General features: G+C 38.0%; 1 protein-coding gene across 1 annotated transcript in view; it reads left to right on the forward strand.

Moving 5' to 3' along the window:
- Positions 1-24,143, forward strand: part of VEPH1 (ventricular zone expressed PH domain containing 1) — a 261,990-nt gene that overhangs the window by 194,814 nt on the left and 43,033 nt on the right. Inside the window, exons 9-10 of the mRNA XM_052641472.1 lie at positions 11,349-11,488; positions 14,818-14,952. Coding sequence (XP_052497432.1) covers positions 11,349-11,488; positions 14,818-14,952 — 275 coding nt within the window. The remainder of the gene's footprint in view (positions 1-11,348; positions 11,489-14,817; positions 14,953-24,143) is intronic.

The raw sequence follows: 24,143 nt of genomic DNA on the forward strand, positions 1-24,143 counted from the left end.
GGAGGAACCTGGAAGGCTGCAGTCCATGGGGTCGCTGAGGGTCGGACACGACTGAGTGACTTCACTTTCACTTTTCACTTTCATGCATTGGAGAAGGAAATGGCAACCCACTCCAGTGTTCTTGCCTGGAGAATCCCAGGGACAGTGGAGCCTGGTGGGCTGCAGACTATGGGGTCACACAGAGTCGGACACGACTGAAATGACTTAGCAGCAGCAGCAGTTGTTACACTTATACCTAGGTATGAAACAAGTCAAAGTGTTAGTCATTCAGTCGTGTCTAACTCTTTGCGACCCCATGGACTATAGCCTGCCAGACTCCTCTGTCCTTGGGGATTCACCAAGGAAGAATACTGGAATGGGTTGTCATGCCCTCCTCCAAGTGATCTTCCTAACCCGGGTATCAAACCCAGGTCTCTCACACTGCAGGTGAATTCTTTACTGTCTGAGCCACCAGGGAAGCCCTCAAAACAAGCAGTCAATGAAAATTAGCTAGCAAGTTCTTCAAATGCCTTCTCTGAATTTGTTGCTTATCTATGATATGTTCAATGTGTGAATACTTTCAATCCAGCAATTTCTACAGAGACTCCTGTGTTTGAGTTTTTATAAATCATTCTAGAAATATAGTTTAGATATGGAGAAGAATAATTCAGTTGAAAATCTGGGAAATAAGCCAAACACATTCATTTGGCCCTTATTTAGCTGGGAGAGAGCTTTCAAATTATAAGTTTCATAAAGAATTCAAAAGAGTTAACATTTCTTTTTCCAAGAAATAAAGCCAACTCTTTCATATGTATACTTACTATTAAAAAAATCAAAGTCATACTCTATTTTTATTCATAAAAGGCACTTATCTCTAAATAAAAAGTATATAATGGCATGGATTAGATATAAGGACCACCCTGGGAGATACATCATTAAGTGTCTCATCTCCCAAGAAGAATGGTGTGTTTCTCAGATCCAGTATGTTTAGAAAAATAGTCAAAGTTATCAGCTGTTAGCAGAGAATCTCGAGGCATCACAGTTACCACCACAGTACTCCTTCACCTTTTTCTACAGCTTTCTCTACCTCCAAGAGCTCTAAGCCCAGTTATCTTGTTTATTCCCTCTGAGTTTAGAATCCTCTTTACTTCCTCCTACCACATTTGAGGATAAAAGAGACCAATTATTCCCTATTCACACAGGCCTATAAAGAGCTTCTCTTTATTGATTTTCCACAGCTTTTTAGGTTTATGAAAAGGTTTGTTTTACCCTCACATTAGAGAATTATGTTGACTATATAGTAATTGCATAGAAATTAATACCTTAGGTTCTATTTCTAAGCCAGAACAACTTATGTTGTCTTGTTAAAGGTACTGGCAGTTTATTTTGGATTGTCCATCCTGTCCCTGCAGAAGCTACAGATAGCTCAACCAGGGATGTTCAAGACCATTAAACAATGTGACTTTGCAGGAGGTCATATCACTTTGTGAACAAAACATGGGACTTAACATTTTAAGGAACTTGGGTCTAAAACCTGGCTCTGTCTCACTTGATTAAGTCATTTAACTCTGACTCTTTAACCCCTTAAGTGAAAAGAGATACTAATAGATAATTATGAGGATTAAGTGATAATTATATAAAACATTTAATGGAGTGATTGGTACAAAAGTGAATACTGATATTTGTTATTCCACACATCAACTTACTCTAATATTTTAAGTAGTACACACACTCACAATAAAATCTGATTTTTATTTTTGATTATGATTTTCTTGATTTCAAATTTCCACTAGACTTTTAAAATATTATCATAAATTATAGCTCCTTTTTGACAAGATTAGGTGCATTCAGGGGTGCTATGGTGGAAGACTATAATTCTTTTCCAAAATGTTATGATATCATTTAGGAATATTTCTAATTTTAAAATGCTTTTGAAAATGCTAATTGGTGGATTTATATTTCTAGTTTTTCTTACATTAATGTTTTACAACCATAAAATGAATAAAGAATTATTTCTTTACTGGGATAATAACAAGATTACTAGCATTTAGAATATAGCTAAAATACAAATGGCTAAACTAAGGACATTGTATAGGAGGCAGTGATCAGGACCATCCCCAGGAAAAAGAAACACAAAAGGGCAAAATGGTTGTCTGGCAAGGCCTTAGAAATAGCTGAGAAAAGAAGAGAAGCTAAAGGCAAAGGAGAAAAGGGAAGATACACCCATCTGAATGCAGGGTTCCAAAGAATAACAAGGAGAGATAAGAAAACCTTCCTTAGTGATCAATGCAAAGAAATAGAGGAAAACAATAGAATGGGAAAGACTAGAGATCTCTTCAAGAAAATTAGAGATACCAAGGGGACATTTCATGCAAAGATGTGCACAATAAAGGACAGAAATGATATGGACCTAACAGAAGTAGAAGATATTAAGAAGAGGTGGCAAGAATACACAGAAGAACTGTACAAAAAGATCTTCACGACCCAGATAATCATGATGGTGTGATCACTCACCTAGAGCCAGACATCCTGGAATGCGAAGTCAAGTGGACCTTAGGAAGCATCACTATGAGCAAAGCTAGTGGAGGTGATAGAAATCCAGTTGAGCTACTTCAAATCCTAAAAGATTATGCTGTGAAAATGCTGCACTCAATATGCCAGCAAATGTGAAGAACTCAGCAGTGGCCACAGGACTGGAAAAGGTCAGTTTTCATTCCAGCCCCCTAAAAATGCAATGCCAAAGAATGCTCAAACTACCACACAACTGCACTCATCTCACACTCTAGCAAAGTAATCCTCAAAATCCTCCAAGCCAGGTTTGAACAGTACATGAACTGTGAACTTCCAGATGTTCAAGCTGGTTTTAGAGAAGGCACAGGAATGAGAGATCAAATTGCCACCATCCATTGGATCATCGAAAAAGCAAGAGAGTTCCAGAAAAATATATACTTTTGCTTTATTGACTACACCAAAGCCTTTGACTGTGTGGATCACAACAAACTGTGGAAAATTCTGAAAGAGATGAGAATACCAGACCACTTTACCTGCCTCCTGAGAAATCTGTATGCAGGTCAAGAAGCAGCAGTTAGAACTGGGCATGGAACAACCGAGTGGTTCCAAATCAGAAAAGGAGTACGTCAGGGCTGTATATTGTCACCTTGCTTATTTAACTTCTATGCAGAGTACATGGGACTTCCCTGGTGGCTCAGAGGTTAAAGTGTCTGCCTGGAATGCAGGAGACCAGGGTTCGATCCCTGGGTCAGGAAGATCCCCTGGAGAAGGAAATGGCAACCCACTCCAATACTCTTGCCTGGAGAATCCCATGGAGGGAGGAGCCTGGTGGGCTGCAGTCCATGGGGTCACAAAGAGTTAGACACGACTGAGCGGCAGAGTACATCATGCAAAATGCAGGGATGGATGAAGCACAAGGTGCAATCAAGATTGCCTAGAGAAATACCAATAACCTCAGATATGCAGATGACACCACCCTTATGGCAGAAAGCGAAGACGAGCTAAAGAGCCTCTTGATGAAAGTGAAAGAGGACCGTGAAAAAAACTAAGATCATGGCATCCGGTCCCATCACTTCATGGCAAAAAGATGGGGAAACAATGGAAATAGTGACAGACTTTATTTTGGGGGGCTCCCAAATCACTACAGATGGTGACTGCAGCCATGAAATTAAAAGATGCTTGCTCCTTGGAAGAAAAGCTATGACCAGCCTAGATAGCATATTAAAAAGCAGAGACATTACTTTGTCAGCAAAGGTCCATCTAATCAAAGCTATAGTTTTTCCAGTAGTCATGTATGGATGTGAGAGCTGGACTATAAAGAAAGCTGAGTGCTGAAGAATTGATGCTTTTGAACTGTGGTGTTGGAAAGGACTCTTGAGAGTCCCTTGGACTGCTAGGAGATCCAACCAGTCGATCCTAATGGAAGTCAGTCCTGAATATTCATTGGAAGGACTGATGCTGCAGCTGAAACTCCAATGCTTTGGCCACCTGACGCAAAGAATCGACTCATTGGAAAATACCCTAATGGTGGGAAAGATTGAAGGTAGGGGTAGAAAGGGACAACAGAGGATGAGATTTCGGGTGGCATCACTGATGCTATGGACATGAGTTTGAGTAGGGTCCAGGAGTTGATAATGGACAGGGAAGCCTTGTGTGCTGCAGTCCATGGGGTTGTAAAGAGTCGGACACAACTGAGCGACTGAACTGAAACTAATGAAGAATGTTCAGATTAACAAATAGCTACATCTTTCATGCCAGGTATGATGATGTGGAATGCTTAGTTAAAATTAAGATAAAATTTTAACATGAAAATTAATATTGTATTATTACTATTTTTATTTCTTATTATTTTCATTGGAATATCATACTGGTTTATTGTTGCTCCAGAAAGAAGCAGAAAATATATAATAAAATATCATTATTACGTTTTGAGGTAGGCTTCTCAATGCCAGATACTTTGGTGGATACTAAATACACAACTATTTGTAAGAGAGAAAGGAGGGAGAAAGGGAAGAAGGGGAGGGAAAGATAGGGAAAGGGAGAGGAAAAGAACTGTGCTTCCTACAACTGACAGAGATAAAAATACTAACAGTGGGACTCAGGCTTCTCGCTGTTGAAGTGAGAGTTAACAGATAAGCAAGGGATGGAGTCTAAAATGATACATGTGGTAATTAATTAGAACTGAAACCACAATATGAACTCATATTTTCATGCACGCATGCTAAGTCACTTCAGTCATGTCTGACTCTTTGTGACCCTGTGGACTGTAGCCCTCCAGGCTCCTCTGTCTATGGGATTCTCCAGGCAAGAATACTGGAGTGGGTTTCCATGCCCTCCTCCAGTGGATCTTCCCAACCCAGGGATCGAACCTGCATCTCTTATGTCTCCCGCATTGGCAGGTGGGTTCTTTACCACTAGTGCTAGCTGAGAAGCCCAAACTCATGTTTAGCTTAATGTAAGTACAGATGGTTGCATACAGAAATACTTATAAATAGATATATGCATATATACACATACATAATTTCCCTGCGCTATCACCTGAAGGGACCAATGATACCCCAGTAGCAACAAACATACACAATACCTACATCTTAATTTCTAACACAATTCTTCAGTGAAAGAAACCAAAACTCCTTAGAGAAACAGCTAATTCTAAGACAGGGCAGAAAACATGCAAAATGAGCCTGGAGCATCTTGTATGTAAGATGTAATAAGGAAGTGATTTTAAAAAACAAACCGAAAGCCACACACATAATGATGGCAGTGTATCTAGTGGACGCAGGGCTTCCCAGGTGGCACTAGTAATAAAGAACCCGCCTGCCTATGCAGGCAATGTAAGAGACACGGGTTCGATTCCTGGATCAGGAAGGTCCCCTGGAGGAGGAAATGGCAACCCATTCCAGTATTCTTGCCTGGGAAATTCCATGGACAGAGGAGACTAGTGGGCTACAGTTCATGGGGTTGCAAAGAGTCAGACATGACTGAAGTGAGTTAGCATGCAGTGGAAACACGAGCCAACCAAAAGAGTTCCCTGTGGCCAAATCTGGAACAATCAGAGCAACGGAATAAGTAAAATAATGTTGAATTATAAAATAAATATCCATGAGTACATACTGATAGAAAAATTGACTAAATAATTTTTTTTTCCTTGCCTGTAGCTTTATTTATTTATTTATTTAATTTTTATTTTTACTTTATTTTACTTTACAATGCTGTATTGGTTTTGCCATACCTTGACATGAATCCACCATGGGTGTACATGCGATCCCAAACATGAACCCCCCTCCCACCTCCCTCCCCACAACATCCCTCTGAGTCATCCCCGTGCACCAGCCCCAAGCATGCTGTATCCTGCATCGGACATAGACTGGTGATTCGATTCTTACATGGTAGTATACATGTTTCAATGCCATTCTCCCAAATCATCCCACCCTCTCCCTCTCCCTCTGAGTCCAAAAGTCCGCTATACACATCTGTGTCTTTTTTGCTGTCTTGCATACAGGGTCATCATTGCCATCTTTCTAAATTCCATATATATGTGTTAGTATACTGTATTGGTGTTTTTCTTTCTGGCTTACTTCACTCTGTATAATCGGCTCCAGTTTCATCCATCTCATCAGAACTGATTCAAATGTATTCTTTTTAATGGCTGAGTAATACTCCATTGTGTATATGTACCACACCTTTCTTATCCATTCATCTGCTGATGGACATCTAGGTTGTTTCCACGTCCTGGCTATTATAGACAGTGCTGCGATGAACATTGGGGTACATGTGTCTCTTTCAATTCTGGTTTCCTCGGTGTGTATGCCCAGCAGTGGGATTGCTGGGTCATATGGAAGTTCTATTTCCAATTTTTTAAGGAATCTCCACACTGTTTTCCATAGTGGTTGTACTAGTTTGCATTCCCACCAACAGTGTAGGAGGGTTCCCTTTTCTCCACACCCTCTCGAGCATTTATTGCTTGTAGACTTTTGGATCGCAGACATTCTGACTGGTGTGACTAAATAATTTGAATGTAATAACTAGAAGAGAAAGAGACAAATTTGTGCAGAATTCCACATGGTCTATGCAGCTATTCTGCCCTCAGGAGGTGAAGCTACCCCCGACTCTTTAAGTATGGGTTACACATTGTGACTTCTTTTCAGAGAGGGCAATGTGGAAAGTGGGGGTGGGGGGAAGAGTAACTTTTTAGTAGAGAAACCTGGTAAACACTACCTCAACCAGATGTTCAAGGTCAACAGCACTAGTCATCAGTCATGTAGATAAATGTACTCTCCATCTGATACGAGCAAAATGGCACTTTACCTCTCTGATTTTCCTCCCCTAAATTAGAAATCTCAGTCTACTCATGAGGAAAACAGACAAATTCCAACTAAGAAACAATTTACAAAATACCTAGCAAAAGTACTCTGCAAAACTCTCAAGGTCAAACAAACTCTCAAGGTCATCAAACACATGGAAAGTCTGAGAAATTGTCACAGCCCAGAGGAGCCAAAGGAGACATAATGAATGATGTTGTGAGGGATCCTGGAATAGAAAAAAAGACACTAAGTGTAAACTAAGGAAATCTGAATAAACTCTAGCCTTAAGTTTATAATAATGTGTCAGTACTGGTTTATTAGGGCTTCCCTGGTAGCTCAGCAGTAAAGAATCCCCCTGCAGTGCAGAAGATGCAGGAGATATGGGTTTGACCCTTGGGTTGGGAAGATTCCCTGGAGCTGGGCATGGCAACCCACTCCAGTATTCTTGCTTGGAGAATTTCATGGACAGAGGAGCCTTGTGGGCTGTAGTCCATGAGGTTGCAAAGAATCAGAAACAACTGAGCAACTTTCATTTCATTATAATTGTAATTACATACAATATGTATAATAATTATACATGTAATTTTTCTATAAATCTAAAAGTATTGTAAAATGAAACCTTATTTTTAAATATCATTAATAAAAATTTAACACAGTACAGTGAATGCAGCGCAAGAATAAAAGCATATGAACTGTAGGAAAAAAGTGGGGGAGAAAAGAAAAAAAGTCCTTTTTTTTGTTATTCCTTTACTTTGGGTAGACTGTTGCTTATTTTTGTAAAAAAAAAAAAATCAAAGGATTTGGTTTGAAAATACTTAAAATTACTGAAGTTAACCTTTTTCAAGGTCACCTCAAATATTTCCTCCTCCATGAAGCTTCCCCTGGTTCCCCAAAGATAACAGGTGCTCAGTGCTCTGAGTGGCTGGCATTGCATGTCCCTCAATGAACTTAATTTACAATCATTGTTACAGGTGTTTCTCCCATTTGGCTGTAAACTTCTTAAGAGCAATGTCAACATCATGGCTTCTCTTGGTCTCTACACAGTGTCTGACATCCGTTCATTATCCAACACCATTTATTGCATGCCCACTGTTCAGTACCATGGATTGAACAGGAGGGAGAAAATTACAGAGAGAAATTAGCAACTGAATGTTAGTGTTGAGAGAATTTTTACTCCAGCAAAGCTCGGAAAAAAAGAATTCCAAAGTGATTCTTAAAATACTTTGACTCAAAAAGAAGAACAAATGCTCTTATATTTTCAATATGTCTTTAAAGCTATCCATGTGTAATGTGTATATATTTTGGGTATTTCAGCTTACAACACATTATATTATACAATTATTGCTGCTCATGTTAACTTCAATATTTTTAAAGACCAAACCAAATCCTTTGATTTTTTTATAAAAATAAGCCACAGTATACCAAAAGTAAAGAAATAACAATCAGATCTGGTGTGTGTTTATCAAAGCATGACCTCCTCTCTCTTCAATATTTCTAGAAAAATAAATAACAGTTGCATAAGTAAAAAAATACCGTAAAAACCCAGATACACTAACTTTACTACCTGGAATTACCTTGAACATTCATGCTTTATGTGATTTTTTTCAGAGTGTTCCCTACACTTAAAATGCTTGTCTCTGTCATACTTTTTCTGAGTTCAAAATCTTGGTTAGCTTTCAAGGTCACCTCAAATATTTCCTCCTCCATGAAGCCTCCCCTGGCTCCCCAAGGATAATAGCTGCTTCCTTTGAGTGGTCCGCACCGCTTGTCCCTCCATGGACTTAATTTACAACCATCATTTATAGATGTTTCTCCCATTTTACTGTAAACTTCTTAAGAGCAGTGTCAACATCATGGCTTCTCTTGGTCTCTGCACAGTGTCTGACATCCATTCATCCATCCAACACCATTTATTGCATGTTCAGCATTCAATACCATGGAATGAACAGAAGGGAGAAAATTACAGAGAAAAATTAGCAACTAAATGTTAGTGTTGAGAAAACTTTCTAAGCCAGCAAACCTCAGGAAAAAAAATGAGAAAATAATGACACAGATCTAGTTTACTAAAAGTATTAACAAACCCTTACATCACAGATGGAGAAGGAAATGGCAACCAACTCCAGTATTCTTGCCTGGAGAATCTCATGGACAGAGGAGCCTGGTGGGCTACATACAGTTCATGGGGTTGCAAAGAGTCAAACACAACTGAGCAACTAATACTTACATCACAGAACTGATGTGTTTTTATAGTCAGTGTATATACTTCTAGGTGAAGGTCTCTCTATTCTACCACTCTGTCCATTTTCTGTGATCTGGGACCCCTGTCATTTGTGTATAGAGAGCTGGTAGGTCAGGACAAGTAAAATCAATTGAATCAATGTTCATTTTCAAAAGAAAACATGAATGAGGAGTAATTTAGGAGAAGGAAAAAAATGAAAACATTTTTTTCATGGCACGGGCCTGAAGTCCAGCTTACACTGTCAAGCTACTGCACAGGTTCATACAAATGAACTTGCCCTTTGGAATCTTTCGATTAAAGCAGGTGTTTTTTTCCTCCCTTGCAACTTGCTTGGAGACTTCTCATGCATTGGTAATCAAAAGAGAAAGAGGGATTTAATACACTAGCTTAAAGCAACTTCATTTTAATCTACATTCCGTAAGATGGATCTGCTCCCAAATCGACAGTTGTTGAAGTTATTAACAGAGTGCTGTCTCAATGTATCCATTATGGCTAGACTGATTTCTAGTAGAACCATTTGTGTGTGTGTGATCTTATGGAATACTTGGTTTCTGCCTTCTCTAGTAATGATTAACTTAAATTCAGTTTTTCAGAGCATCAGTGACAAAAACGTATTTTTAATTGCGATTGACAAACAATTTCTGATAGGGCAAATAATAAGTGTATATTGTGCTTTATTGTATTCAAACAAGTCTTTTATTGTCAGTGACAGGCCTCCTGGTCTTTTCTACTGAATTTGTAAGCCATTCATCCAGAGAATGTAGAAATGATTTCTGATTTCATATGAGGATTTTGAATGATCAAATTCCCCCAAATAATAAACTTCATGAAAGCTAGTCCTCTTTCATACCAATGGTCAGAATCACACAGAAAGCTGTTACTTACTAAGATTTCTAAATATAATTCTAAATTGCCCTGTGGCTTTATTGTTTGGTTTCCAGTGTCGTCTTCTTTGATCTGTCATTGGCCACCCTCCCTTAAGTCTTTCAAACTCTTTCCCAGAAGCCTGTTATTCCTTCAGGCCTGAGCCCTGATTGTGCACAGTTAAGCTGCCCACCTCCCCACAATTCTCTAGGGAACCCCATATACTCTCATGGATGAGACTGACTCTACCATCTAATTAGGGTTCCCATCAACTTTTAATAAACTCTAGTGCGTTTCTCTTTTTGCTAGTAGGGCATAATGCATCTATTTTCAAAATATCTCTTTAAAATGTCAGATTAATTCTGAAACAATAATTACCCCATGAGCTATCAATATTACTCTGCAGATTTTAAAATGCCTAGTATGATAGGGCCTAAAGCATCTCAATGTGCCAAAAGTTTGGCTAAGTTCAAATCCTGGTTCTGCCACAGACTGGGCAGAACTGAGTGATTTTTTTCTGGATCCTTGAGCCTCATTCATCTCTTCAGATACTCTCTTTAGAGCACCTATTGTATGCCACATGCCAGGGCTAGAGGGGTGAACAACACAGTCACACGGCTCAATAAGCTGACCCTTTAATGGGCTAGGTCTCCTCATATTTACCATAGAAATAGTTAACACCTGGGGAGTTCTCTGGTGGTCCAGTGGCTAAAACTCTGTGCTCCAAAATCCCTGGGTTTGCTCCCTGGTCAGGGAACTAGATCCCATGTGTGACAACTGGAAAAAAAAAGTTAACACCTATCTTGTAGGGCTGTAAATATCAAGTGACTCCTCAACACAGTTCTGCACCACCTCTGCTGTATGCTACCACCACCATGCTCCCCCACTTTCCTGCCCCTAAAGGATGATTGCTTTAAGTTTTCCTGCTGAAGCTCAAGATGAAATGACCTTGTCAAACCAGACCTGTTCACAGGAAGCCACACTCCTGGCCAGAGTTATTCTGGAGGTTGTCTCTGCAGCCTCTGTGTAACCAAGATAACAGTGCCCTGGCCATGGCACACCATCTCTGCCCAGAAAAATCCCTAGATTTCCTGCATTCATTTGCTTATGCTTCCCAGGTTATCATTTCGAAGTGCCCACTCAGGTGGAAATGACACCTGTCTCACTTTTCATTGGTAAGAGTTTTTTTTTCCCTCCCTTGTGACTTGCTTTGAGACTTTTCATGCATTGTTAATAAAAGAGAAAGAGGGATTGAATACACTTGCTTAAAGCAACTTCATATTAATCTACATTCCATAAGATGGATCTACTCCCAAATCAACAGTTGTTGAAGTTATTAACTCACAGACTGAAAACTAAAGAATGTATTTCTAAAGGTGTTTGTATGTTGCAGTATAAGGTGTATCTCTGGGAAGAATCTAATGTTTAATGCTATGTTTATTTGTTTCCAGATTCAGTTAGAAGTTGTGTAGCAAAGCTGTTCTTCACTTGTTCCCTGAAGGGTCATTACTGCCTCTACAGTAAATCCAGTTTTATTCTCATCAGTCAAGAACCTCAGCCATGGATCCAAATCATGTTCCTATTTCAGCAGGTATGTATAATTCAAGTTCAGCATGGCTGCTTAATGAGCCAGGTATGAGTTTATAATCATTTTTACTGAATTACTCTTTGACCAGAGTAATATACAAATAATAACAATGCATGCACATTTAATTAGTAATTTTTAACATGGGTTTTTTTTCTATATTTTAGGACACTTTCCTTATAAAAGGCCCTAGATTAGTAATCAGGAAGACAAGCCTATTATTATCTTGAATATCCTTTCACTCAGAAAAAAAAAAAGAATAAATGGGAAAATATTTTTGTTCAATGATAACAACAAAAAATCACTTATTGGGGGTGGACAGCTTTGCTTATGGAGAGCTAGCCATTATTTCCCAATCTCCAAATAACTTTGGAGTCAGTATATCTTTTTTGACATTGTTAAAACACTGGAATGCCACTTTTCTATATAGAGGTAAAGTTATATAAAGAGGAGTTTAAACAAGAAAAAATTTGATGCAAAGATTTTTAGCACCAAAAAAGATTCTTGTTTGGAAATGCTTATCTTGAATGCATTAAACTTTCAATAAAATTTGAATATAGATTACAAAATGTTAGTAATAGGAGGAATCTTAGACATCATTTTTCCAAATAAGCAAATTGAAGGACAGAACTCAGACTGCCTGACTCCTGACCCAGTGGTCTTCACTTATGTTTAAAACAAAATGGGGATTGCAGGCAGGAACAGAGAGGGTAGAGGCAGAAAAAGGAGAATGCAAATGTTACAAAATGGTTAAAAATTAGGCCAGGTAAGAATAAGTTTATTTACTTCTATTAATATAATATTTCTGTAATAGTCCCAATGAAAGTCACTAATCAGATAGTTATGTTTCTTTATAAAATTGGGCAGGCTTATTAAGAAAAAATGAATTTTAATGCTGAATGTATCATAGTTGTAAAGTGGAACTATAATAATTAAGAAAGAAAAGAGACAATTTAGACATGGCTCAGGGATACCATCTTTTTCTATACGAAGTCTCAAGAACACTTAATCATATCTTGTCGAGAACAACTCATATTTTGATGTGAATCAAATTGTATATGAATATAGGGACTTCCCTGGTGGTACAGTGGCTAAGAATCCAGCTGCCAATGCAGGGGACACAAGTTTGATCCCTGGTCTGGCAAGATTCCACATGCCTCAGAGCAACTAAGCCCGTGGGCCACAACTACTGAGCCCACCTGCAGCAACTACCAAAGCGCACACACCCTAGAGCCTGTGCTCCGCAACAAGAGATGAGAAACCATGGGAGCAAGAAGCCCGTGCACCACGGCAAAGAGTAGCCCCCACTCCCCGCAGCTAGAGAAAGCCTGAGTTCCACAGCCAAGGCCCAGCACCAAAGAAACTGTATATGAATATGAAAAACAGCATTGATTGTCTTCCTTTTCTTGAAATAAAGACCTTCTCCTACTTTACTAATGGTTTTCAAATAGTTTTCATCAGTGATTTTGTACTTGGTTGCATCTTTGGCTTTATTCTTCACATTTGTCAGTTTTCTGAAAACAGACCAAGAAAGTTTGATTTTGTCTTTGCCCTTTCTGTCTTATTTTATTGACTTAGTCTGATTCTTTGTTTTTCTCTTTGAGCAAAATCACCAACAAATATCTGTTTATGCTGCTCTTTTTTTTTCTCTGTTCTTTTTACTGGAATGTTTCCTTTCTTTTTCTACACCTTTGATACTGTGTGATCTGGATGAAACCTGACTTTGGGATAACTAAAAATCATACCTTTGACTTGATAGTTACAAACCCATACGAGCCTGGTATGCTGGGCTAGACTCTCTGTCAATTTACAGACTCATGATGGAGTTCTCAAATTAAGAGATTCCAGTCTAAATGGACCTCTTTGGAATGATGATTAATTAAAACAGGTCCTGCTCTTTTTTAAGTGAATGGTCATATGCTGTATATGTTTCTGATAATAATCAAGAAATTCCCAGATGTATACACATTTTGGGTTTCACATTGATCTGTTACTGACTCTTAACCTTTTTAAACCTGTCAGCAATTTACTCAGGGTATAAAATCCTCCACCTTTTCCCACTGAGTACCAAAAACAGTCCATGTTGAGGAGGATAATAATGAGATTTTTCTGGAAAAGAATTGTTATTCACTTACTAAATGGAAACCATGTACACAGAGACTATCTAGAGAGTCTCGTAAGTCAATATTTGGACAGTCATTGACATTGAAAATGGGATTTTATAAGCCAATATCGTTATTTTATTATACCTCACACATAAAGGTAATATATATTATATATATTATATTTTGTGTGTGTGTGCATGTGTGCATGTGTGTGTAATTGTGTGCCTTTATGTTCTGTATGTTTTTATAAAATTATTTCCTTGAATTGAGACACTTCTCACATTCTTAGGTATAACATCACATGTAAATAACTGTTAAACACATAATTAATTAAATATACAATCTAAATTTTCCTTTGAAATTTGTATTTTCATTGACTTGAATGAAGTATATGTAAATGTAATTTTTTCTTACATTAACAGTCTTATTGTCCAAAGCTTAAAATATCTTAAAACTCTAAGACTATTCAGCCATTATACACTTTAGGACTGAAATGTTTTTATTTTCCCAACCCTCCCTTACACTGTTCATATCTGAGCAATTGAATAATGGACTGTTGGTTATTTAATGTCTATTATTCATGATTTACTCTGTATAAATAAACTTGATGTATGTTGCTGCATGCTAAGTCGCTTCAGTTGTGTCCAACTCTGCGACTCTGTGGACTGTAGCCCCCAGGTTTCTCTGTCCATGGGGCTTCTCCAGGCAAGAACGGGTTTTGTGGAGTGGGTTGCCACACCCTCCTCCAGGGGATCTTCTGACCCAGGGATCAAACCCATGTCTCTTACGTCTCCTGCATTGGCAAGTGAGTTCTTTACCACTAGCACCACCTGGGAAGCTCTAAAAAACTTGCTATTTGTACTCTAATTTTATACCTTAATTCTCTGATCTTTGAAAAATAAATATAAATATTTATATTAGCCTTTTTCCAATTAAGTAACATCCTTGAGAAGTGATTGATATAAGCACTACCTTACAAAGGTTAGGCATATTTACAGAAATCAATATCAACTGTCTTGAAAACGCTATTTAATAAGTTAAATTTGTTAAAAAACAGAAAGCATGAAATGTACTGTACATTTGATCTTCAAAATATATTTCTCTGTAGCTTTATTTAAACCATTTTTTAAGTTCAGACCGAGACTAAAATAGTGCTTTGCAGCCATCAAACAATATTGTTGGGACAAGAGATAAACATGTCATGTTTCTCTCATGAATGCCCCCTTTCAGAGCCTGTTTCCTGAGCCGCTGTCCATTCAGAGTCATTCTGTACAATTCCTCAGAACTCTATGGGAGAAGACCCAGGCAGGGGGTGCTCACAGCTTTGAAACAGCTATGACGGAGTCCACATTCCCAGAGCAGAAGGTAAATGCTTCTTTCCTTGCACATGTTATTTTTAGCCAAGATTCAAGACGAGTTTGCTTTTTCTTAGTGGTTCAATGTTTCCTCTTCTTTCCTTTCCTTTCTTTTGTTATTATCAGAAGACACTAAGTAATGACTTACGTGTCATGCTATAGCAGATTCAGGACCCAGTGATATCAGTAGACAAAGTCACTGCCTTTTGAGACTCCCAGACTGACATAACACAGCCCACTCAGAGCCACACAGAGACGGAAAACATTTTACAGATAGACAACTCTAGGACTGAAGAGGAAAGAGCAGTCGGACTCTAGGTTCTTCGGGGCTTTTCATTTCTTCCCTGCATACTTCCTCTCATCACCTTACCCTTTGCTGTCACCACCAAGTTAGAAAAGGAAGACAAGATGAACAGGAAGGAAGAGAGCATGGTCAGGGTGAGAAAGAGCTCTGCTGAGGCAGGCATGGCTTTTGTGAGTTACAGCATTTTAGGAGTGTGGAAATAGGGACATCACTCTCACTTCTCATTTTTTCACAACCCTTTAACACTTAAGAGGTATTGAGTTTGTTTCACAATATAACAGTTTTTATTAATTTGCTAGTTGTTTATACTTTGAATTTATTTAATATTAGTATGTTTGCTCCCCTTATTAATAGTAAAACAAGGACAAGTTGACCGAGACCTCTGAACAGGCCATCAAACTGGGAAAGGACCAGAAAGTGGAACCATGCCCACCCAGTCAATAGAGTGAAACTGGAAGTGGGTGCCCACTGCTGTGATCACATTGAACAGGGTCACAGGCTTGGGTATGGAGAATAATTGGAGGAAGCCTGACTGGAGACAGGAAGACTATGAAGGAAGTGATCACTGTAGTCAGGTAGGAAATGAAAGCCTGAACCGAAGTTGGAAGTTATAGGAAGAGGATGGATTCAAGAGGCAGTAAAGAAGCCGAGTCAACAGGACTTGTTCCCTGATAAAGAAGATGGAAGAACCAAAAATGACTCCAGGTGTATCTATGGCCAATGGATAATGGCACCATCTTGAAAAAGTTGACCACAAAGGAAGCTGATGTGGAAGAAGAAGATAAATCATTCTGGTTTACATATTTTGAGTATGAGTTGTTTATGCAGACAACCAGGTGGTGATGGTCTTTGAATTACCAGTGTGGAACTTAGGAAGAAAGCCAGAACTGGAGATATTGGACTTGGGTGTCAAAGATAGCACTTGATGTCATGACAGTAAGTTGGATCGCTCAGGGAGAACATGGCTAATGAGAATAGAAAATGGTTATTGATCTCTCCCTTCTCGTGTTCAGAGAACCTAATTATCCTTATTTTGCTTTCAAGAAAGCCCAGTAATAAGCATTGGATGCTTACTGATGAAACCAGAGATTCTAGGAGTGTATGATCTTGGTCTTTGTCCTTGTTTTACTATTAATAAGGGGAGCAAACATACTAATATTAAATAAATTCAAAGTATAAACACCTAGCAAATTAATAAAAACTGTTATATTGTGAAACAAACTCAATACCTCTTAAGTGTTAAAGGGTTGTGAAAAAATGAGAAATGGTAGTAATTAATCAAAAGTTTAGTTAGTATGGTATGTAAGACACTGAAACTACATTCTATGATTGCATCACTATTTTTTACTTTGGTTTAAGAATTAGATACGTAGTATGAAAAATAAAGGAAATCCAATAATTGCATCAATGCAAAGTAAGACACTGAAACTACATTCTATGGTTGCATCACTATTTTTTACTTTGGTTTAAGAATTAGATACGTAGTATGAAAAATAAAGGAAATCCCTAATTGCATCAATGCAAAGTAGAATGGAATCCCTTCCTTATTTCATGTAAATTTTAAACGATTGCACCATGTTTAAAGACAATGCCTCACATTCTTAGAAATGTTTCTCTGTGAGCTGTATTTTAACTAGAGGGAACTAGTAAATTAAAACTTGGCAGGCAGCATCATGTCCTAAGAGATTGGGAAAAAAAACTTGGCAAACAAGTTCTGTGCATGCTCACAAGTATGCTTATTCATATTTCTTCTATTTCATACCAATAAATATTCCTCTAGGGAAAAATTAATTGTAGAACAAAATGTTTTAGAAATTTCAGAAGTTTTATAATTTGGTTTACTCGTAAGTATTAGAGAAAGCTTTGACATCTGGAATGTACATTATGTGGCAAGGTTATCAGCCCAGGTATTTCCCAATCAAATTGATTTTCAGCTATCTTTATTTTATGAAGTATTCTTCTCATTAAATTCAAAACAGCAGTGAGAATGGTCCAACGTCTGCTTTCTTGTCACCACCTGTGCCAGTCTGTACTCATGCTAGTGATTTAAAAATGATGGGCAGGTGTGTATCTGTTGCTGTGATAGAGTTACATTGCAGCCAACTAAATTCAGGTATACAAAGAAGAAAGAAACTTCTGAGAGAATACCTAAGTCTCTGGAATATAATTCTCTGGAGAGTTTGTTATTGAGAATTTTTTAAATAAAATCTTGGAATTTTAGAACTGAAAATCAACAGTAAGATATCTGTTAAATTGCAAACTTCTTGAAGGCAAGGATTGCACTGTTTTTACCATTATATTTCCAGTCACACAGTGCCTGACACATGGTAGGCTCCCAATAAATAGTAAGGACCAATTGAATAGGACTTTCCAGGTGGTGCTAGTGGTAAAGAATCCACGTGCCAGGGCAGGAGATACAGGAGACTGGCGGGTTACAGTCAATAGGATCACAAAAAGTCGGACATGACTGAAGTGACTTAGCACACATGCGTGCACCAATTAGATAAATAAATAAATCCTATCACTTTCCAGATGTTGCAGTTGGAAGCATAGGGACTTGTCAAAGATCACATACCTCGTCGGTGGCAGAGCAGGGGCACAAGCGTACACCATGGTGTCATGAGAGCTAACACCAATATTCTGGGTTTTCTCTACTCTGTGCTTGTAAGATTACAATTCCCTGCCTCTTGAAATAAGCCTTGGACATGTGACTTGCTTCAGCAAATGATATATAAGAAGGGATATGTATCACTCCAGGCTCCTCCGACCATGTAATTTTCCAGGCAAGAGTACTGGAATGGGTTGCCATTTTCTTCTCCAGGGGATCTTCCCAACCCAGGGATCAAACCCAGGTCTCCCGCATTGCGGGCAGACACTTTATCATCTGAGCCACCAGGGAAGCCCTGTATCACTCCAGGCAGAAGCTTTTAAGAACCAGTGCTTCTCTCTTCATCTTGCCTCTCTTCCCCTACCATGGAGACCGCAGAAGCAGATGTTGATATTGAGTGGCCGGAAGGATGGCCACAGCCTGCAACTCCAAACTCCCACCCAGAAGACTGCTTCTCTGGAGAGTTACCCAGACCCCTGCTACACATGCACGCGCACACACACACACACACACACACACACACACACACACTTTGCATGAGGAAGGAACAACCTTCTCTTCTGTTAAAAACTATAGTTTTTGCATTTGTTATGGGTGTATAACGTACCTGTCTTTATTAGTTATCTTGATTTTAAACAGTAATAAAAACATTTTTTTAACCTGGATTAATGGAAAGATATGCTCTTCCCCTGGCTATGAACACTGATTATGCAAATAGAAATTACTCTCAGATTATAAATATAATTTATTTCCAACCATAATAGCAACAGAATTTCTTCATGGAGTTAGACAAACTGATCCTAAATTTGAGAATAAACAAAACAGTTCTGAAAAAGAACAGAGAGGAGAAAATTTTTTCTACTAGGAAATGAAAACTTATTGTAAAAGCACAATAAGATGAGGGGATGATTATTGCTACAGAGATAAATTAATAGTAAGGAATATAGAGTCTAGAGCTGGTTCCAAGAATATATCACACTTGATAGATGATAGAAGGGAGATTTCCAATCAGGGAGGAGAAAATAAAGTTTTTAAAAAGCAGTATAGGGATATGTTGGAGAAGGCAATGGCACCCCACTCCAGTACTCTTGCCTAGAAAATCCCACGGACGGAGGAGCCTGGAAGGCCGCAGTCCATGGGGTCGCTGAGGGTTGGACACAACTGAGCGACTTCACTTTCATTTTTCACTTTCATGCATTGGAGAAGGAAATGGCAACCCACTCCAGTGTTCTTGCCTGGAGAATCCCAGGGACGGGGGAGCCTGGTGGGCTCCCATCTATGGGGTCGCACAGAGTCAGATATGATTGGAGTGACTTAGCAGCATAGGGATATGTGAATTTTCCAGATTGAAAAGATAAAATTCAGTGCTGCCTCGACACTATCATGAATAAATTAACTCCAAATAAAGGTCTAAATGGAATCCGTGAAACTTTACAACAATTAGACAAAAATAACAATGGTTGTCTTTATGACCTCAGGATAAAAAGTTAAGATCTAAGTAAACAGAGATCATAAAGAAAATATGAATAGATTTGACTATATAAACAGTTTACATTTCTGTATGACAAATTGCACCATAACAAAGTTAAAAGGCAAGCATAACAGCATAACCTGGGAGAAGTTATTTAAAATATGTTTAACTGACTCAAGCTCTCTTGCACATCAGCAAGGAAGAGACAAGCAACCACGAGAAAACCGGGCAAAGTACGTGAACAGAACATTCACTGTACAAAAACCCAAGTGGCCAAAACACCGAAGAAAAGATGTTTCGTCTCACTAAAAGTCATCGAAATAATTGATTTAAAATGTTAAAAATGAAGTACCATTTTACAATGATCAGACTATCAAGAATAAAAACATTGTGGCAATAAGGTTTTGGCAAAGATATAACAAGATAAGAATGTTTATACACAACGTGTGAGACTATCTACTTAAGTAAACATCAGGTATATCTACTTAAAAAAGAAAAAGTAATTAAAAATACATAGCAATAATTAGATTCATAAATGACAGCTAGCTAACAAGGGGGGTGAGTAACAAGGGGCGGTGTACACTTTCCAGAAGTGTTCGCTGCATTTATAACTTATCAGAAAAGATGGTATAGGCATTTCCCCCACAAAGGATTCCCCGTATCTAGTTAATAACAGATCCATTGCCTCACATATTTTTATTTCTTCTTTCTTTCTTCTTCCTTCCCTCCTACCTGCCCTCCCTCCCTCCTTCTCTCTTTCTCCCTCTCCTTCCTTCCTTTCTCTCTCTTTCTTTTCTTTCAATGAGAGCATTTAAGTAAGAAATGCTCATTTCTTTCAATCAAAAAGCTTTATATTATAACATGTAAAAATGTTATGTCCTAAACAGGGCTTAAGACAAATTTACCTCTACAATGTTTTTTAAAGGACAATCTGGCAGTAGCTGGTTATATTTTGAATTCATGAACCCTATTATCTTGAAATTCCATTTCTAGGTGCAACTCTCACATACTTGCACCAAGAGAACATGTCAATTAACAGAAGTAAACTGAACATTGCATCAAAAAATCAGGAACAATGCAAATGTTATCATTAGAAAGATGGAGAAAAATGTCATGGTGTAGTCATGCTATACAGGAAGTGAAAGCGAATTCGATAGACATATGAGCAGTAAAATGGAATAAATATTAAAAACATAATATCAGTTTTTAATAAGCAAGCTGCAAAAGTATGGCATGAATAGTATGATAGCTTGTGTAAATTTTGAAAACACACTAAGCAGTAATGGGTGCATATACTTGTGATAAAACTATAACAGCATATTTATAATCTCACAAAATTCGTGCTGGTGTTGCCTCTGGATAACGAGGAAGGGATGGGAAGGAGGGAAATGTCACTGGGAAGGAAATTAAGATCTCATGTAATTTTGTTTTTAAAATATCAAAAGCAAAATATTAGCATTTGCTAAATTTGGCCCACAAGGTCATGGGTATTTGTTACATTATTCTTTGTACATGCCCTTCTTTCTTTCTTTCTTTCTTTCTCTCTCCCTTTGGATTAAACCTGTAAATAATGTCTAACAGTAGAGGACTGACAGATTTGACTGTAAAAATATGAGGTTTATTAAAAAATCTGTCTATATAGTAACCTGAAAATATGTGTAATAAATATGAAAGACAAGTTTAATACCCTTAAGATGCTATGAATTCGTGCAAATCAATAATCACTGAACCTAAGACATGAGCAAATAACTCAAAGGAGACTTTGAGTGCAGAAAAAGTATTCAGCCTCATTAGTAGTCAGCATTTAAAAATTGAAGTTAAGGTAACAGTACTCTTTTTAATCCATTTTTAAAAGACAGTAATCAGTGCCGGCTGGAGTTAAGAGTTTAGATACTTTCACATATTTCTAGTCAGTGTATAAATTATTTCAACACTTCTAAAAAGGCAATTTAGCAATGCAGGTCAAGAGTCTTAAAAATATTCATATCCTTTAACACAGTGATTCTACTTCTAGGAATCTGTTCTAAAGAAATGACCTGAAATGCGTACAGAACTTAAGATACGCACATCAAAAAAGTACTGGGGAGTAATCTGTAGTAGCCTAAATGTCTACAAGTGTGCAAATGAAAGTGCTATATATGTATGCTATTAATATGTATAATATTAATAATGTATAATATATATAATATTATATTAAATATTGCATAATATATTATATTAAATATGCATAATGTTATATTATATATTGTATAATATAACATACATTATTAATGTATAGTATAACATTAATCTGGAATCAAGATTGCTGGGAGAAATATCAATAACCTCAGATATGCAGATGACACCACCCTTATGGCAGAAAGTGAAGAGGAACTAAAAAGCCTCTTGATGAAAGTGAAAGAGGAGAATGAAAAAGTTGGCTTAAAGCTCAACATTCAGAAAATGAAGATCATGGCATCTGGTCCCATCACTTCATGGGAAATAGATGGGGAAACAGTGGAAACAGTGTCAGACTTTATTTTGGGGGGGCTCCAAAATCACTGCAGATGGTGACTGCAGCCATGAAATTAAAAAACGCTTACTCCTTGGAAGGAGGGTTATGACCAACCTAGATAGCATACTGAAAAGCAGAGACATTACTTTGGCAACAAAGGTCCATCTAGTCAAGGCTATGGTTTTTCCAGTGGTCATGTATGGATGTGAGAGTGGGACTGTGAAGAAAGCTGAGCACCGAAGAATTGATGCTTTTGAACTGCGGTGTTGGAGAAGACTCTTGAGAGTCCCTTGGACTGCAAGGAGATCCAACCAGTCCATTCTAAAGGAGATCAGCCCTGGCATTTCTTTGGAAGGAATGATGCTAAAGCTGAAACTCCAGTACTTTTGCTACCTCATGCAAAGAGTTGACTCACTGGAAAAGACTCTGATGCTGGGAGGGATTGGGGGCAGGAGGAGAAGGGGACGACTGAGGATGAGATGGCTGGATAGCATCACTGACTCGATGGACATGAGTTTGAGTGAACTCCGGGGGTTGGTGATGGACAGGGAGGCCTGGCGTGCTGCGATTCATGGGGTTGCAAAGAGTCGGACATGACTGAGCGACTGAACTGAACTGAATATGTATAACAGCACAATATAGTATATTTTCTAATGTATAGCTTATATGATTAATATATAATTTACGATGTGTGATATAATAATATAAATGTCTAAAGATGGGACAAAGTAACATATAGACATCCATCTATATGGAAGAATATTAAGAAACCATGAAAAATCATTTTTACAAAAACTTTAAAGACATAAAACAATACTTATGTCGGATACCACATTGCAGGGTATAGAACTGTTTATATGAAGAAGATTATTTGGAGATTTGCCCATTAAGACCGCCAAAAGAAAACACCAAGCTCCTCTGTCCATGGGATTTTCCAGGCCAAAGTACTGGAATGGGTTGCCATTTCCTTCTCCAAAAGAAAACATACGAAGATGTATTAGAAGTGGTTATCTCTCGTGAATAGGATTAGCTATCTTCTATATTTTCTCTAAATGTCTATTTCTTTTACCAGCAAGGAAAAAATATTATTACAGAAATACCCCCCTTTTACTTATATTGCTTTAGGTAAGGAAATTTAAATGAGCAGTTTATTTAAGAAATAAAGAAAATTCTATTTCACCAGGCAGGAACCAGCGATGCAGCATCATTATATAGACTGTGTCAAAGGTATGGGTCCTTAACTTTATAAGAAAGGAGGAAACGTTCATTTATGTTTTCAGTAAATAATCAGAGTGCTTACAATTGCCACATAGTCTTCTAGGTGCTGAAGAAAGAGCAAAGAATTTAAAAATACATAATCAAAGATAAGAAAATTCCATTTTAAGATAACCAACTCTCATTGTAAAATAAAGATTTTAGGGAAAGGGCAGGATTTATTTAAGAAATGAAGAGAATGGCCTCTGTGGAGGAACTAGAGATTCTACTAATAATTTCATTCCAGGGCACGTTTGCCTGGCTTTTCAGAAGGAGCGTTGCTCTGATTATCAGAGGACAAGACAGTTGACAGAGCTGAGGGGGGGATTGCTGAAGGGCTGGAGTGTGAGCGCGGGGTCACTTTTATTGACACACATGTTCGAGTTCCCAAAGTATGGAGAAATTCCATATGCCATAACAATGAGGTCTCAAAACTATGCCCATTAAGGAAACAAAACCAAAAACAAAAAAATTTTAATTTACTGCTGAAATAAAATGTGCCCCATGTGGCTAACATTTGGAGATTTGTTTTCAGTCCACCTTGCCACAGACACACTTGACAGTTCCCAGGGTGTCAAAGTATAAATAAAACTAAAGCTTCAATTCTGAGTGGCACAAAAAAAGACCTTCTGAAGCTCCCAAAGGCTTAGAGTTAGTGTTTTGAGTTACTGTGTTAACTTATTGCTTGAATAAATAAATACATAAGTAAGTAAATAAATAAGGAATGGACTTATTAAATATAGACTGTAACTTCAAAATCCTACCAGAAATTCAAGTCTACATGGGTGATATAAGTGATATGTTCTCAAAGGAGAACAGTGTGAACCCAGATGTCTGAGAGAGGTTAGCTGTGTTGAACCTCCCTCTGGGAGCAAGATAGATAATAATAGGTTAGATGGGAATTAAGTTTGAGATTTCAGAAGTCCAGATGGGGTTGGGACCTCTTAGGCTGTTAGGCTATGAGTTCAGAACCAGAAAAACTTAAGCAGTATCTAAGAAGCAAAGGAGCTTTATTTTGGTGTGGGGGGGGGGGGGGGGGGGTGGCCTCCAAAATCACTGCAGATGATGAT

The sequence above is a fragment of the Budorcas taxicolor genome, chromosome 1 (genome assembly GCF_023091745.1).
Source record: "Budorcas taxicolor isolate Tak-1 chromosome 1, Takin1.1, whole genome shotgun sequence".
Taxonomy (NCBI): Eukaryota; Metazoa; Chordata; class Mammalia; order Artiodactyla; family Bovidae; genus Budorcas; species Budorcas taxicolor.